This window comes from Bufo bufo, chromosome 5, assembly GCF_905171765.1.
Source record: "Bufo bufo chromosome 5, aBufBuf1.1, whole genome shotgun sequence".
Classification (NCBI taxonomy): Eukaryota; Metazoa; Chordata; class Amphibia; order Anura; family Bufonidae; genus Bufo; species Bufo bufo.
In genome coordinates, this window is record NC_053393.1 from 157,902,137 (window position 1) to 157,919,514 (window position 17,378).

The window sequence follows — 17,378 nt, forward strand, 5'->3', positions numbered from 1 at the left end:
AGTCTGCAGATCATTGGGTGTTTACCAACAGGGATGGAGTTAACGGGGCATGTTCTGCTGATATCGCGGAACGGTAAAGGTTTATGGTTCTATAGGCCTTCCCAGATTCAAAGGATGCCGATAAGAAGTTTAAGATATGGGTAAAAGATGCGTGAACGAGATCCAAATCCCGTTGAGAGCACCAGTGAAGCCAAATTTTCCAGGCTGATCTATAAGCCTTTCTGGTACCTGGGGCCCATGCGTCAGAGAGGATGTCAAGAGTAGATTGTGAAAGGCCTTGATCGAATGCTGATTGCCTGAGATCAACCAGGCTATTAATGATAGGAGTCCCGACGAGATAAGAGGGTGAGAATGTCCTGAAGGATTTCAGAGAAGATCCTGGGAAAGTGGTAGAACTCTTGGGATATCTATGGCCAGGCTGAGTAGTGTGGGGAACCATGCTTGAGACGGCCACCAAGGAGTGATGATCACTAATGTTGATCTCTGGGAAATTTTCTGGAAGGAGAACTCTGGGAAGTAAGGCAAAGGGGGGAAAAGCGTAAAGGAGTTTCTGTGGCCAGATTTGGCGAAGAGCATCCAGAGCCAGAGCATACAGATCTGGACACCAGCTGAAGAAAATGGGTAATTGGCTGTTCAATCGTGATGCGAAAAGATCCATGTGGAGGGGGCCCCATAAGCTGTTGATTTGTTGGAAGATGAGAGGATTCAATTGCCAGTCGCTGGAATCCGATAGGTATCGGGAATTCCAATCGCCAACTGAATTGATCAAACCCGGAAGGTATTCTGCTCTCAGGGGGATATCCCTTTCCAAGCAGAAATGCCAAAATTCCTTGGCAATATCATTTAAAATTTTGGAAGTGGTACCCCCTAGACGGTTGATGTATTGTACTGCTGCGATATTGTCCATACGTAGTAGTATGCAGCAGTGTGATCTGTCTTTAGCAAAACTTTTCAGGGCGAAAGAACCTGCTAGAAGTTCCAAACAGTTGATGTGTAAGAGAGATTCTGTTTCTGACCATTTCCCTCCTGTGGAATAAGGGCCGCAACGAGCGCCCCAGCCTGATTGACTGGCGTCTGATTCTAAGACCAGATCTGGAATTAAATATCATTTTTCCATTCCAGACCTGGATGTGTTGGAGCCACTAAAGAAGTTCTTCCTTGGCTTCTGGGGAGAGGAGGATTTTGTTCGAATATTGTAGGCCTTCCCGTAAATGTTGTGCCTTTAGGCGTTGGAGGGCTCTGTAGTGTAATGGAGCGGGGAAGATGGCTTGAATGGAGGCCGATAACAGCCCCACGATCCATGCAATAGTGCGTAGTGATACCAGATTTTTAAGACTGAGCGGATTTCTTTCCGAATCAGCGAGAGTTTCCTGGTAGGATAACTCAGGAGAGCTGAAACAGAATTAATATCGAAACCTAGGAATTCTGCTTCCTTGGATGGGGAAAGAATAGATTTCTTGGAGTTGATTAGAAAACCAAGATTGGTTAGAAGGGACAAAGTCCATTGTAGATGAAGTTGGATTAGTGGAAGGGATTGTGCCATAATTAGGATGTCGTCCAAATAGATGATTAGACGTACACCTCGGGATCTTAGGGATGAAACAACTGGTTTCATTAGTTTGGTGAAGCACCAAGGGGCGGATGATAGGCCAAATGGAAGGCAAGTAAATTGCCATTTTTGGTTGTTCCAGAAGAATTGTAGGTAAGGTTGATGGCAAGGGTGGATAGGTACAGTAAGGTAGGCGTCCTTGAGGTCAATTTTTATGAGCCAATCTTGGTGAAGTATCAGGTCCCTGAGAAGATGGATTCCCTCCATCTTGAAGTGATGGTAAGTGACAAAATCGTTGAGTGTTCTTAAATTTATGACAGGTCTGTGACCCCCATCTTTTTTTTTTACAAGAAAGATGTTGCTGATAAAACCCAGAGATAGGGGGGGAACTTGGATGATGGCTCCTTTGTACAAGAGGTCTTTTTTCTCTGACTCTATGAGGTTCTGATCTAGAGTAGAGAAGCGTATTGGTTGGGGGTGTGGATTTGTGAAGGAGGGGATAGGAAATCTATCTGATAACCTAAGATAGTATTTAGGACCCATGAGTCTGAAGTTAGTGACGCCCAAGTCTGAAAAAAATGTTTCAGTCATCCCCCTAGAGGTATGTGGACAATGGTCTAGATCTAGGGAAACCTCGAAGGCCTCAAGCTCTCCATGGACGTCCTCTGGTAGGGAAGAATGGTGTAGGTATGGCAGATGATGTAGCAGTAGTAGGTCTGTCTGTGTGGTAGGCGGCCTGCTGAAATTGTCTGAAGTGTGAAGCTCGGCTGGGAAAGCGGCCCCTGCCTTTCCCAGCCCTGCCCAAAAATTTTGGTTGACCTACTTTTTTCAGAGATGTTTTAGCTTTGTCAATAGAGGTAAACACTCAGACAAACTTTCCTATTTCTTTGATGAGGGTGTCTCCGAAGAGAAGACCCTCAGCAGATGGACGAGACTTTGAGTTGGCCAGGTGAGTGAGTTGTAGGTCTAATTTCATTAATACATTACGTGTTCTTTCCGCGCTGAGAGAAGAGTTGATATTTCCAAAGAAACATATGGCTCTTTGGGCCCAGCCGCGGAGGACTGATGTGTCTTCAGGTTGATTTGTAGCAGCAGCTTGTTCGGATAAGTCCAATATTTTTGTGAGAGGCCCTAGAAGAAGGTCTAGGAGTTTATCCTGGCACAATTTGAATGATATATCCAGTGCTTGAAGTGGGCCGGAACGCGGCGGTACTCAGTACCGCCACTTCCAAAAATTGCCCTGGAGAGTACCAGCACCTCTCCGTGCGCCCAGTACGTGGGTTTCCGGTACCGGAGCGCAGGGCCGGCCTTTGGGGTGTGCGGGCTGTGCGGCCGCACAGGGCGCCATAGTAACAGGGGCGCTGGGCGGCCGACAGCTCGCAATGTAATATGCGGCAGGCGAGGCTGAACTTGTGTTCTCCCTCGGGGCGCCCCCTCCATCTAGCCCTCCCCTGTCTGACCTGATTCGTTCCTCCTCCCCTGTCTGACCTGCCTGCTGCCCCCGCCGCTGCCAATAAGAAGAGAGACGGGAGGAGGAGGGGAGGGGCTGTGGCCACTGCGCCACCAATGAAGATAACTGACCTGAATACAAAAACAGGAGGCGGGTGCTGGAATCAAATAGCCGACAGCCAACCTCTGTGACAGGGAGCTGCGATCAGCTGCAGTTGAGTTAACCCTTCAGGTGCGGTACCTGAGGGGTTAATTGTAGCTGATCGCAGCCCCCTGTCACAAAGGTCGGGTGCCGGCTATTTGATTCCAGCACCCGCCTCCTGTTTTTGTATAAGAAACGTTTGTGGCACAGTGCCCCCCCCCCCCCCCCCCAACACCCCAGTATAAGAAACGTTGGTAGGCAGTGCGCCCCTACCCCCCCCTCAGTATAAGAAACGTTTGTGGCACAGTGCGCCCCCCCCCCCCCCAACACCCCAGTATAAGAAACGTTGGTAGGCAGTGCGCTTTCCCCCCCAAACACCCCAGTATAAGAAACATTGGTGGCTCAGTGGGAAGTGCCAGTGAGGGTTAAAAAATAATAATTTTTTTTTAACTCACCTCCTCCAGATGATCGCGTAGCTGCCGTTCTCCTGTTTTCTTCAAGACCTGTGGTGACATCACTGAGCTCATCACATGACCCATTACCATGGTGATGGATCATGTGATGCTAACAGTGATGTCACCACAGGTCCTTTGACAGGTCATGAAGAAAGAACAGAAGACGATCAATTGGAGGAGGTGAGTTAATTATTATTTTTATTTTTTAACCCTCATTGGCACTGCCCACTGCGCCACCAATGATTATTATATTGAGGGGGGGCCCACTGCGCCACCAATGATTATTATATTGAGGGGGGGCGCACTGCGCCACCAATGTTTATTATATTGAGGGGGGGCCCACTGCGCCACCAATGTTTATTATATTGAGGGGGGGCGCACTGCGCCACCAATGTTTATTATACTGGGGTGATGGGGGGGCGCACTGCGCCACCAATGTTTATTATACTGGGGTGTTGGGGGGGCGCACTGCGCCACCAATGTTTATTATACTGGGGTGATGGGGGGGCGCACTGCGCCACCAATGTTTATTATACTGGGGTGTTGGGGGGGCGCACTGCGCCACCAATGTTTATTATACTGGGGTGATGGGGGGGCGCACTGCGCCACCAATGTTTATTATACTGGGGTGTTCGGGGGGCGCACTGCGCCACCAATGTTTATTATATTGGGGGGGGCGCACTGCGCCAATGTTTATTATATTGGGGGGGGGCGCACTGCGCCACCAATGTTTATTATACTGGGGTGATGGGGGGGCGCACTGCGCCACCAATGTTTATTATACTGGGGTGTTGGGGGGGCGCACTGCGCCACCAATGTTTATTATACTGGGGTGTTCGGGGGGCGCACTGCGCCACCAATGTTTATTATATTGGGGGGGCGCACTGCGCCAATGTTTATTATATTGGGGGGGGCGCACTGCGCCACCAATGTTTATTATACTGGGGTGTTGGGGGGGCGCACTGCGCCACCAATGTTTATTATACTGGGGTGTTGGGGGGGCGCACTGCGCCACCAATGTTTATTATACTGGAGTGTTGGGAGGGGCGCACTGCGCCACCAATGTTTATTATATTGGGGGGGCGCACTGCGCACAATGACGGGTTAGGGAAATTTCACAGCAGAGTGCGCATGCGCTGGGAGCCTCGCCGGCGGTTAGGGTAGGGAAAAATTATGGGCCAGTGCACAGGTGCGGTGATCGGATGGATGTTCTCAGCAGGACACCGGCCGACACTGCGCATGCGCTGGGAGCCTCACCAGCGGTTAGGGTAGGGAAAAAGCACTGACCCGTACATAATTTTTCCCTTCCCTAACCGCTGGTGAGGCTCCCGGTGCATGCGCAGTGTCGGCCGGTGTCCAGCTGAGAACATCCATCCGATCACTGCGCCTGCGCACTGGCCCATAGTTTTTCCCTACCCTAACCGCCGGCGAGACTCCTGGCGCATGCGCACTCTGCTGTGAAACTTCCCTAACCTGTCATTGTGCGCCTGCGCGGCGCTGCACACCTCCTCACGTCATGTCCGGTGCGACCGGAAGTGACGAAGGTAGGGAAATCTCACGAAGTAGGGAAGTATAACATTACACCGGCCTTTGGGGTGTGCGGGCTGGTAACTACTTGGTTGGATAGTCAGCCAGCCTATGCCATGATGCCAGCAACAAGCAGTGTTTTTTTGTTTTTTTGGGGGGGGGGGGGGGGGCGCCACAAGGTTAGCTCGCACAGGGCGCCTGGACACCTAAGGCCGGCCCTGCCGGAGCGCAGCGGAGAGCTGGCAGTATCTCCTCCCTAATGTCGTTGGCTGGGCAGCTAGTGGAGGGGGGCGGGTCGTTGCAGAGTACGGCTCAGGCTGGCGCAGGCAGGGAGTTGACCTCACGTTAGGTGACGTCAACTCCTTCCCGCGCGCCTGTGACTGAGGAGCGATCAGTGCGGCGACCAGTGACTGGTCCTCCTTGGAGTCAGGAGTCGGACGGTGCAGCAAAGAACATCGACTTTGCTTTGGAATCCAACTTCTGAAGAGTACTGGTGAGTGACAGGCACCCCCCCTCCCCCCACACACATTAGTTCCTCTCTGTACCAGTACCCCCCCCCCCCCTGGCAGGGGGGTACTGGTACAGAGAGGAATTAATGTGTGTGATGAGGGGGGGGGGGGGTCTGATGTGCAGGGGGGTACTGGTACAGAGAGGAACGAATGTGCGGTGGTGGGGGGGGGGGGTACTGGTACATAGAGGAACTAATATATATGTGTCTGATGGGTGGGTCTGATGTGTAGGGGGCCCCTGCACATCAGACCCCCCCATCACACACATATATATTAGTTCCTCTATGTACCAGGACCCCCCCCCACCACCGCACATTCGTTCCTCTCTGTACCAGTACCCCCCTGCACATCAGACCCCCCCCCCTCATCACACACATTAGTTCCTCTCTTTACCAGTACCCCCCCCCCCCCCACCACCACCACACATTAGTGCCTCTCTGTACCAGTACCCCTCTGCACATCAGACCCCCCATCACACACATATATATTAGTTCCTCTATGTACCAGTACCCCCCCCCCCCCACCACCGCACATTCGTTCCTCTCTGAACCAGTACCCCCCTGCACATCAGACCCCCCCCCCTCATCACACATTAGTTCCTCTCTTTACCAGTACCCCCCCCCCCCCCCCACCACCACCACACATTAGTGCCTCTCTGTACCAGTACCCCTCTGCACATCAGACCCCCCATCACACACATATATATTAGTTCCTCTATGTACCAGTACCCCCCCCCCCCCCACCACCGCACATTCGTTCCTCTCTGAACCAGTACCCCCCTGCACATCAGACCCCCCCCTCATCACACACACACACACATTAATTCCTCTCTGTACCAGTACCCCCCTGGCAGGGGGGTACTGGTACAGAGAGGAATTAATGTGTGTGTGTGTGATGAGTGGGGGGGGGGGTCTGATGTGCAGGGGGGTACTGGTACAGAGAGGAACGAATGTGCGGTGGTGGGGGGGGTACTGTACTGGTACATAGAGGAACTAATATATATGTGTGTGATGGGGGGGTCTGATGTGCAGGGGGGGGGAGCACCGGCGCCTAATAGAGTACCGGCACCTCTTTTGGCCCACTTAAAGCACTGGATATATCTAGGCCTCTTTTGGGATTTTTTCCCGTTTTATTTAAGTATTTGAAAATAATGGGATCAAGTTCCGGAGTTTGGGATGCTTTCTGAGGTAGGGTAGGTCTCGGACATTCCGCTTTCAATTTGTTTCTGGAGGATCTGTCTAAGGATTTATTGACCCATAGAGATAAAAAAAATTGAGATTTGAGGATCAGGAACCCACTCTCCAGATCTGGGATGTTTTATTTGGTCAGGGCTGAAAAAGGGGATACCCTGACTGTCTAGGACCAGGGAGTCTGAGAGTTTGTTAGCTGAGGCTGAATTCTCATTATCATCTGAGGAGTCGTCATTAGAGTAAAATGGTAATTCGTCTTCCGAGTCAGACTCAGTGGATGGGGATGTGGAAGATGTTCATTTGTAAGAGATGTTCTTAGCCCTCTTACTGGCTGTCATAGCCCGTATATTGGTAGTCTCCTCTCGGGTGGACGGTCTTTTGTGGGATTCTTCGCCACGTTCATTTTTATCGCCTAAATTATTCAGGTTTTTATTTGAGTTTGAACCTGTCCCCATGGTGTGGGATTTTGATATATTGGGGACAATAGGGTCATCACAAAATTTACTTTTCTTGACAGATTTGACAGATTTTTTTAAGCCTTTTTCTAGGTCCGTAATAGAATCTTCCGCTGAGAGGAAGTTATCTGATGGGGTAGAAGGGTAAACCTGAGGTGTTTCATGATTCACCATTAAAGAAAAGGACTTAGTAATGGAGTCCTGAAGAGACACCATGGCTGATTGTATAGCCACAGATACTGATCTAGATACGGATTGATCCACCATCTGTTGGATGGAATCCGTAGTTAATACCTCATAGCTAACAGACATGGGTTGACTGGTCAGGGGGTTATAATGTTCCTCTGAGGGATTCATGCTGCTAAATACAGCCAGGTCCATAAATATTGGGACATCGACACAATTCTAACATTTTTTAGCTCTATATACCACCACAATGGATTTGAAATGAAACGAACAAGATGTGCTTTAACTGCAGACTGTCAGCTTTAATTTTAGGGTATTTACATCCAAATCAGGTGAATGGTGTAAGAATTACAACAGTTTGCATATGTGCCTCCCACTTGTTAAGGGACCAAAAGTAATGGGACCATTGGCTTCTCAGCTGTTCCATGGCCAGGTGTGTGTTATTCCCTCATTATCCCAATTACAATGAGCAGATAAAAGGTTCAGAGTTAATTTCAAGTGTGCTATTTGCATTTGGAATCTGTTGCTGTCAACTCTCAAGATGAGATCCAAAGAGCTGAAACTAATAGTGAAGCAAGCCATCATTAGGCTGAAAAAACAAAAAAAAACATCAGAGAGATAGCAAAAACATTAGGCATGGCTAAAACAACAGTTTGGAACATTCTTAAAAAGAAGGAACGCACCGGTGAGCTCAGCAACACCAAAAAACCCGGAAGACCACGGAAAACAACTGTGGTGGATGACCGAAGAATTCTTTCCCTGGTGAAGAAAACACCATTCACAACAGTTGGCCAGATCAAGAACACTCTCCAGGAGGTAGGTGTATGTGTGTCAAAGTCAACAATCAAGAGGAGTCGCTTTTCAATTCTCTGTTAAGTGGTTCCCCCCTTCCCAAGCAGTCATTAGAGGCCCACATAACGATCCTGCCGAAACAGGGTAAAGACCCAACTTACCTTCCAGTTATCGCCCAATCTCTTTGCTCAATGCTGATATCAAGCTTTGGGCGAAGATTGTGGCTCACAGAACTTCATCCTTTCTGGTAAACTTGATCTCGCAGGAGCAATCTGGTTTTGTGGGGGGTAGGGAGTGTAGGGATAGCACACTCCGAGTCATTCTAGCTCAACAATATGCCTAATCTCATGGTAAAAAAATTACCTTATTAAGTACTGACGCTGAAAAAGCGTTTGATAGGGTGGACTGGCAATTCATGGCAGCCACCCTTAGCAAGTTTGGCTTTCCGTCTCAATTTGTTGCGGCTGTGCTGTCCCTATACTCCTCCCCTACGGCGAGGATTCAAGTTAATGGGAATCTCACCTCTCCTTTTATTATCAGAAATGGGACCAGGCAGGGATGTCCACTATCCCCCACCCTATTCATATTGTGTTTAGAAACTTTCTTACAAGCTATTAGACAAGATGAAGACATTCAGGGACTTAGAGTAGGTTCTCAAATGCATACTGTTGCAGCCTTCGCTGATGACATGCTTCTTTTGCTTTCTAACCCGAGAGTGGCTTTTCCTGCGCTTCTTGAGCAACTAGAGCACTTCGGGGCACTATCCAATTTTAAAATTAATTTAGCCAAGTGTGTAGCCTTAGGAGTTAATACCCCGCAGTCGACCATATCTCATCTCAAAACCAATTACCCGTTCCAATGGCAGTCAGACCATATCACCTACTTAGGAGTCCAAATAACTAAGAATCCAGAACAACTTTTCTCCCAGAATTACCCCAAATTGTTAGATGACCTTAAAAAACAACTAAAAGACCTTATGATACCTTTCTTAACATGGTTGGGGAGAAAGAATGTTATTAAAACATATGTTCTACCCAAACTATTATATTTAATGCAGGCCTTGCCAGTAGCTTTACCCCGTCAATTTTTGGGACAGATTAGGAGAACTTTCTCCTGTTTTGTATGGAACCAAGCCAAACCCAGAATTGCTTATCGGAGATTAGTTTTACCAAAACATAAGGGTGGTTTTGGTTTACCGGACGTAAGTGGATACTATAGGGCCATACAATTGAGACTCCACTCAGAATTAATAAACCCTAAAATTAACAAGCTAGGATGTCAGATAGCGAGGAAACAACTAGGATCCAAGGGTCTAGCTCTGTTATGGAAAGTTGGTAGGAAAATGACACATAAAGAAAACATACCTGCTACATTAATGGGTGTCGTTGACTCATGGAGTAAATTATCCCCATTTTTGTATCCCTCCAGAATGATTTCTAACATGACTCCTATCAGACTTTTGCCTTATCTAATTATAGATGGATATAAGGACGACATGGGACTGTGGGAGGCCTTGGGAGATATAGCAATAGGTGATCTATTAACACATCGTCAGATTCCAGAAGTAGCATTTTTAAAAGAATCCTTTAATAGGGTTCCTTGGTCCTTGTCACATGTCTCACAGTTTACCAAGATTTGTAAGAGTTACCTTGATATCACTCAGGGAAACTATGTCCCTACATGGTATGATGCAATCTGGAGTCAGTCAGCAAGTAATAAAGGTGCAATCTCCCGTCTGTACAACAAAATCCTAGAATTTAATCCTGACTCCAAACCGCTGTTCGTAGAGCAATGGGCCAAGGATATGGGAGTTCCTATTGATAACAAAACATCAGAGAAAATACTCACCCATACTCATGGATTTTCAAGGTGCATAAAAATACAAGAGAACTCCTTTAAGATTGTAACTAGGTGGTACAAGACCCCTGATAAACTACATAAAATCTCTCCCTCTGTATCCGCAGACTGTTGGAGATGCGGGGCTGCTAGAGGCACTATGTTTCACATATGGTGGTCCTGTCCACTAATAAAGGTCTTTTGGGATAAGGTGTCCAGTAGGGTGCAAAATATTTGCAAGATAGGGGCTCCTATCACTTCACTAGTAGCCATTCTTAATGTACCAGACTGCAATTACAAGTTAACTGCACATTCTCTTTCAGCACACCTGATCTCAGCAGCTAAATTGTTGATCCCAAAATATTGGCTGGCCAAGGAAACCCCTAATATGCAGGAATGGAAGTATAAAGTTCAAGAATTGTGCCAACTTGAGGAATTAACGAGCTGGGAATCGTTATCCCATGACAAATTCCTTTTGACTTGGGGAAAGTGGAAAGAATGGTATAAAACCGCATTAGACGGAGAATAGAGAGGAGAACTCCCCAAGAAGCTCTAGAGTAGTAGAATCCTAGCTTACGTCTTATGAAAGATATAGGAGTAGTGAGGGACTAGCAAACTCTCATCCTCAATATGAGATAGTTGGATTTCTGCGATGGGGGTTAAGAACATATTAATATTAATGAAGCTTTTTCACCATGTACTGGGGTGGAAAGGATTTGATGGAATTAGGTTGTCATTTGCTTTTATACCTGATTGTAATGTATCCTTGCATGTATACTCAATTATTGACTCAAATGGCCAGTGATGATTTGTCTTACATATGGAGCAGTTAAGATGTTGTTCTACTATACTGTACTGTTTTGTATTGCTAAAAATTTGAAAATAAAGATTTAAAAAAAATAAAATAAAAAAACAATCAAGAGAAGAATTCACCAGAGTGAATACAGAGGGTTCACCACAAGATGTAAACCATTGGTGAGCCTCAAAAACAGGAAGGCCAGATTAGAGTTTGCCAAATGAAATCTAAAAAAGCCTTCACAGTTCTGGAAAAACATCCTATGGACAGATAAGACCAAGATCAACTTGTACCAGAGTGATGGGAAGAGAAGAGTATGGAGAAGGAAAGGAACTGCTCATGATCCTAAGCATACCACCTCATCAGTGAAGCATGGTGGTGGTAGTGTCATGGCGTGGGCATGTATGGCTGCCAATGGAACTGGTTCTCTTGTATTTATTGATGTGACTGCTGACAAAAGCAGCAGGATGAATTCTGAAGTGTTTCGGGCAATATTATCTGCTCATATTCAGCCAAATGCTTCAGAACTCATTGGACGGCGCTTCACAGTGCAGATGGACAATGACTCAAAGCATACTGCAAAAACAACCAAAGAGGTTTTTTTTAAGGGAAATAAGTGGAATGTTATGCAATGGCCAAGTCAATCACCTGACCTGAATCCGATTGAGATGCATTTCACTTGCTGAAGAAAAAACTGAAGGGAAAATGCCCGAAGAACAAGCAGGAACTGAAGACAGTTGCAGTAGAGGCCTGGCAGAGCATCACCAGGGATAAAACCCAGCATCTGGTGATGTCTATGCGTTCCAGACTTCAGGCTGTAATTGACTGCAAAGGATTTGCAACCAAGTATTAAAAAGTGAAAGTTTGATTTATGATTATTATTCTGTCCCATTACTTTTGGTCCCGTAACAAGTGGGAGGCACATATGCAAACTGTTGTAATTCCTACACCGTTCACCTGATTTGGATGTAAATACCCTAAAATTAAAGCTGACAGTCTGCAGTTAAAGCACATCTTGTTCGTTTCATTTTAAATCCATTGTGGTGGTGTATAGAGCCAAAAATGTTAGAATTGTGTCAATGGCCCAATATTTATAAACCTGACTGTATGTGTGTATGGAATAGTGTAATTAAGAACAATAGTTGTGTATATATATATATATATATATATATATATATATACTGCTCCAAAAAAATAAAGGGAACACTTAAACAACACAATGTAACTCCAAGTCAATCACACTTCTGTGAAATCAAACTGTCCACTTAGGAAGCAACACTGAGTGACAATCAATTTCACATGCTGTTGTGCAAATGGGATAGACAACAGGTGGAAATTATAGGCAATTAGCAAGACACCCCCAATAAAGGCGTGGTTCCTATGCTTCCTGGCTGATGTTTTGGTCACTTTTGAATTCTGGCGGTGCTTTCACTCTAGTGGTAGCATGAGACGGAGTCTAAAACCCACACAAGTGGCTCAGGTAGTGCAGCTTATCCAGGATGGCACATCAATGCGAGCTGTGGCAAGAAGGTTTGCTGTGTCTGTCAGCGTAGTGTCCAGAGCATGGAGGCGCTACCAGGAGACAGGCCAGTACATCAGGAGACGTGGAGGAGGCCGTAGGAGGGCAACAACTCAGCAGCAGGACCGCTACCTCCGCCTTTGTGCAAGGAGGAACAGGAGGAGCACTGCCAGAGCCCTGCAAAATGACCTCCAGCAGGCCACAAATGTGCATGTGTCTGCACAAACGGACAGAAACAGACTCCATGAGGGTGATATGAGGGCCCGACGTCCACAGGTGGGGGTTGTGCTTACAGCCCAACACCGTGCAGGACGTTTGGCATTTGCCAGAGAACACCAAGATTGGCAAATTCGCCACTGGCGCCCTGTGCTCTTCACAGATTAAAGCAGGTTATCAATGAGCACATGTGACAGACGTGACAGAGTCTGGAGACGCCGTGGAGAACGTTCTGCTGCCTGCAACATCCTCCAGCATGACCGGTTTGGCATTGGGTCAGTAATGGTGTGGGGTGGCATTTCTTTAGAGGGCCGCATAACCCTCCATGTGCTCGCCAGAGGTAGCCTGACTGCCATTAGGTACCGAGATGAGATCCTCAGACCCCTTGTGAGACCATATGCTGGTGCGGTTGGCCCTGGGTTCCTCCCAATGCAAGACAATGCTAGACCTCATGTGGCTGGAGTGTGTCAGCAGTTCCTGCAAGACGAAGGCATTGATGCTATGGACTGGCCCGCCCGTTCCCCAGACCTGAATCCAATTGAGCACATCTGGGACATCATGTCTCGCTCTATCCACCAACGTCACGTTGCACCACAGACTGTCCAGGAGTTGGCAGATGCTTTAGTCCAGGTCTGGGAGGAGATCCCTCAGGAGACCGTCCGCCACCTCATCAGGAGCATGCACAGGTGTTGTAGGGAGGTCATACAGGCACGTGGAGGCCACACACACTACTGAGCCTCATTTTGACTTGTTTTAAAGACATTACATCAAAGTTGGATCAGCCTGTAGTGTGTTTTTCCACTTAAATTTTGAGTGTGACTCCAAATCCAGACCTCCATGGGTTGAAAAATTTGATTTCCATTTATTTATTTTTGTGTGATTTTGTTGTCAGCACATTCAACTATGTAAAGAACAAAGTATTTCAGAAGAATATTTCATTAATTCAGATCTAGGATGTGTTATTTTTGTGTTCCCTTTATTTTTTTGATCAGTGTATGTATCATATACCAGCTGTGTTAATGCTATCTAGGTAACATATATATACAATACAGACCAAAAGTTTGGACACACCTTCTCATTCAAAGAGTTTTCTTTATTTTCATGACTATGAAAATTGTAGATTCACACTGAAGGCATCAAAACTATGAATTAACACATGTGGAATTATATACATAAACAAGTGTAAAACAACTGAAAATATGTCATATTCTACGTTCTTCAAAGTAGCCACCTTTTGCTTTGATTACTGCTTTGCACACTCTTGGCATTCTCTTGATGAGCTTCAAGAGGTAGTCCCCTGAAATGGTTTTCACTTCACAGGTGTGCCCTGTCAGGTTTAATAAGTGGGATTTCTTGCCTTATAAATGGGGTTGGGACCATCAGTTGCGTTGAGGAGAAGTCAGGTGGATACACAGCTGATAGTCCTACTGAATAGACTGTTAGAATTTGTATTATGGCAAGAAAAAAGCAGCTAAGTAAAGAAAAACGAGTGACCATCATTACTTTAAGAAATGAAGGTCAGTCAGTCAGCCGAAAAATTGGGAAAACTTTGAAAGTAAGGGCTATTTGACCATGAAGGAGAGTGATGGGGTGCTGCGCCAGATGACCTGGCCTCCACAGTCACCGGACTTGAACCCAATCGAGATGGTTTGGGGTGAGCTGGACCGCAGAGTGAAGGCAAAAGGGCCAACAAGTGCTAAGCATCTCTGGGAACTCCTTTAAGACTGTTGGAAGACCATTTCAGGGGACTACCTCTTGAAGCTCATCAAGAGAATGCCAAGAGTGTGCAAAGCAGTAATCAAAGCAAAAGGTGGCTACTTTGAAGAACCTAGAATATGACATGTTTTCAGTTGTTTCACACTTGTTTGTTATGTTATGTATTCCACATGTGTTAATTCATAGTTTTGATGCCTTCATAGTCATGAAAATAAAGAAAACTCTTTGAATGAGAAGGTGTGTCCAAACTTTTGGTCTGTACTGTATATATATATATATATATATATATATATACACACATAAGCAGTAAATTAATTATACTTACAAATGTAAATTGGGATAATATATGTAAATGTATGACTGAAAATATTGGTATACAGTAGGGAGAGGAGTGGAGAAGATGCACTGTGAGGTAAATCAGCTGAGCGCTGCAGAGAAACACAGCAGTGCGCGCAAATTAACTCACAGTTTGAGGAGCGCTCGAAGTCTCGCGATATTCGAGACTTCGGCGCTCTGCTTAAGATGATGATGCCGCCGGACGCAGGGTAAGAAACTGGGACCCAGAAGCAGGATAAAAGTAAGTAGACAGAGTGACTACAATGGAATATCGGCGGCAGAGAGGTGGGAAAGTGAAAAAATAAAGAAATAACAAGTGACAAATAACAATAGATACACAATTATCAAAGAAAATCTATACGTATCCTTTCTCTAGTTGGGAGCAGCAAGAAAGAGGCATCACCTTATATGCACTGAGACACACACTGATTGGTCACCTGCCTTCCTTATTTACATTACTGATTATCTGTTTGAAAAAAGTTTTCATGCACCTGCTATGGGAGTAGTAAAAGAAAGTTTAGCACAATGAGAGCCTCCTGTTGCAATAAAATTGGAATTGTATATTATATTGTACTGTGTGTAGTGTAGCTAGGTGTGTATTGTAGTGTTGTTAATATTACGGTGTGCGACTATAAGTATATATATTTATATGTCCTTTGATATAGATATATATAATTATAGCACTAATTGGACTGTAAGCTTGTTATTGTATTAATAAATATACCCGGTACTTTATTGTTCATAGTACAGTGTATAGTCTTTTATGGTCGTCGCAGTAGTAAGTTAGTTCAGGGAAAAAGTGTAAAGTGAGGCAACAGAGGTAGTCATAATTTATAGTTATATTTTAGTTATAAATAGGCGGAGTCATAAATATTAATTATTGAGATTACCCTAAATATCAATAATTAATACTCCCTTTAACACAAAATATACAGGAAAGCACCCCACAACCTGAGACACCAGTCACATCAATGGCTTTGGAGAATTCTACTGCTCCTGGAGCTGAGCAGTTCATTACATATTCTTAATACCAATATGTGTAGCTTAAAGGAAAATGTCTCCCTCATGAGGCAGGACCTAAGGCAAGTGAATGAAAGGATCAAAGAGGTGGAAAAGAGAGTGAGCACAATTGAGGATCAGATACCCCCAGTTAAGGGAGATCTCGGCAGAATTATTCATATTATTAATAATGTGTCTTTACTGATGTCCAAAACTGACGACCTAAAAAAAAGGTCGAGCAGAAACAATCTCAGGGTGATTGGTCTCCCTGAAAAGGCGGAGGGATCTTATCCAGTTGTATTTTTTGAAGATTGGCTGATCCTTAAATTTGGCAAGGACTCTCTGTCTCGAGTGTTTGCCATTGAGAGAGCACATAGAGTGCCATTTCACAGTCCACCACCAGGGGCCCCCGCTCGTCGAATCTTGAAGTTGCTGCATTTCAGGGACAGAAATAATATTCTTAAGAAAGCCAGGGATCACCCTGATCTCCTAATCAATGGAAATAAAGTATAAATTTTTCCAGATTTTCCAGGTTCAGCGCAGAAGAGTGAAGTTCCAGGATGTGAAACGCTATCTTCAGGATTTACAGATTCCCTACTCTATGCTGTATCTGGCCAAGCTGCGGGTGGTGGCGCACGGAGAGGTCTGCATATTTGAAACACCGATGGATGCAGCGCAGTGGCTGGAGACCAACGAACGTTCTCTTAAATCCTTAACAAGCACGGGATGAATTTGTCCATTGCTAGTTCCTGGGACTCTGATGGATCTTGTCCGGATCGAGAGATGTGCCTGATAAGTGCAATATATAAGTGTCGGCAGGACAGCGGGCTGTATTGTCCCTTGATGCTGCCAAAGACTTGAATATGTGGGAGGTGCTGCGAGTCATGGGATTCGGGAGCACATTTATTTTTTGAGTCCAACTATTATACTATGGCCCTAAAGCTAGGATCAGAGCTAATGGTGGTACATCAGAAGTCTTTGAGTAGGGAAGAGGTACACATCAGGGATGCCCGCTGTCCCCTCTTCTATTCGCCATTGCAATAGAGCCGCTTGCATTCTTACTTTGCTCTTCAGATAGAATTATGGGATTTCCCATGGGATCAAGGGAGGAACGCGTGTCCCTGTATGTAGACGACATGCTCATATACGTGGGAGATGTGAAAGGATCGCTGGGCCCCATAATGTCTCATATAAATGACTTTTGAGAAAGGTCTGGCCTTCGTATAAATTGGGACAAGTCCATTCTGTTCCCGTTGGACCCGACCTCGGCTAGCTCCTCTCTTCCATCCACTCAGCTGCAAGTCGCCCACAACTTCAAGTATTTGGGAATAGTGGTTTCATCGAACATTGGGCATTATGTGAAAAACAATTTAGAGCCACTCCTGAACAGCATGTCTGAAAAAATGTATGCGTGGTGTAAGCTACTAATGTCTAGGTAGAGGCAATCTCCCTAAAATTATACTTATGCCGAAACTTATGTATTTCTGCATAACTCCCCTGTATGGATTCCCCACGGGTCTTTTTTAGAATACAAAGGCTATTTAGAAGTTTGATTTGGAGCAAGAAACGGGCCAGGATCCGGCTGGATATTTTACAGAGAGGGAAGGATGCAGGAGGTCTCTCTCTTCCTAATCCATGGCTTTATTTTATCGCCTCACAGCTGCAGCAGTTGAGGGGCTGGGGGAGGGCTCCTGGGGACAATGCAT

At 45.8% G+C, this 17,378-nt stretch overlaps 1 protein-coding gene across 1 annotated transcript in view; it reads left to right on the top strand.

The window, feature by feature from the left end:
• Positions 1-16,402, top strand: part of LOC121002446 (histamine H3 receptor-like) — a 35,978-nt gene extending 19,576 nt beyond the window's left edge. The window contains exon 4 of the mRNA XM_040433903.1: positions 16,205-16,402. Coding sequence (XP_040289837.1) covers positions 16,205-16,402 — 198 coding nt within the window. The remainder of the gene's footprint in view (positions 1-16,204) is intronic.
• The last annotated feature ends 976 nt before the right edge of the window (positions 16,403-17,378 follow it).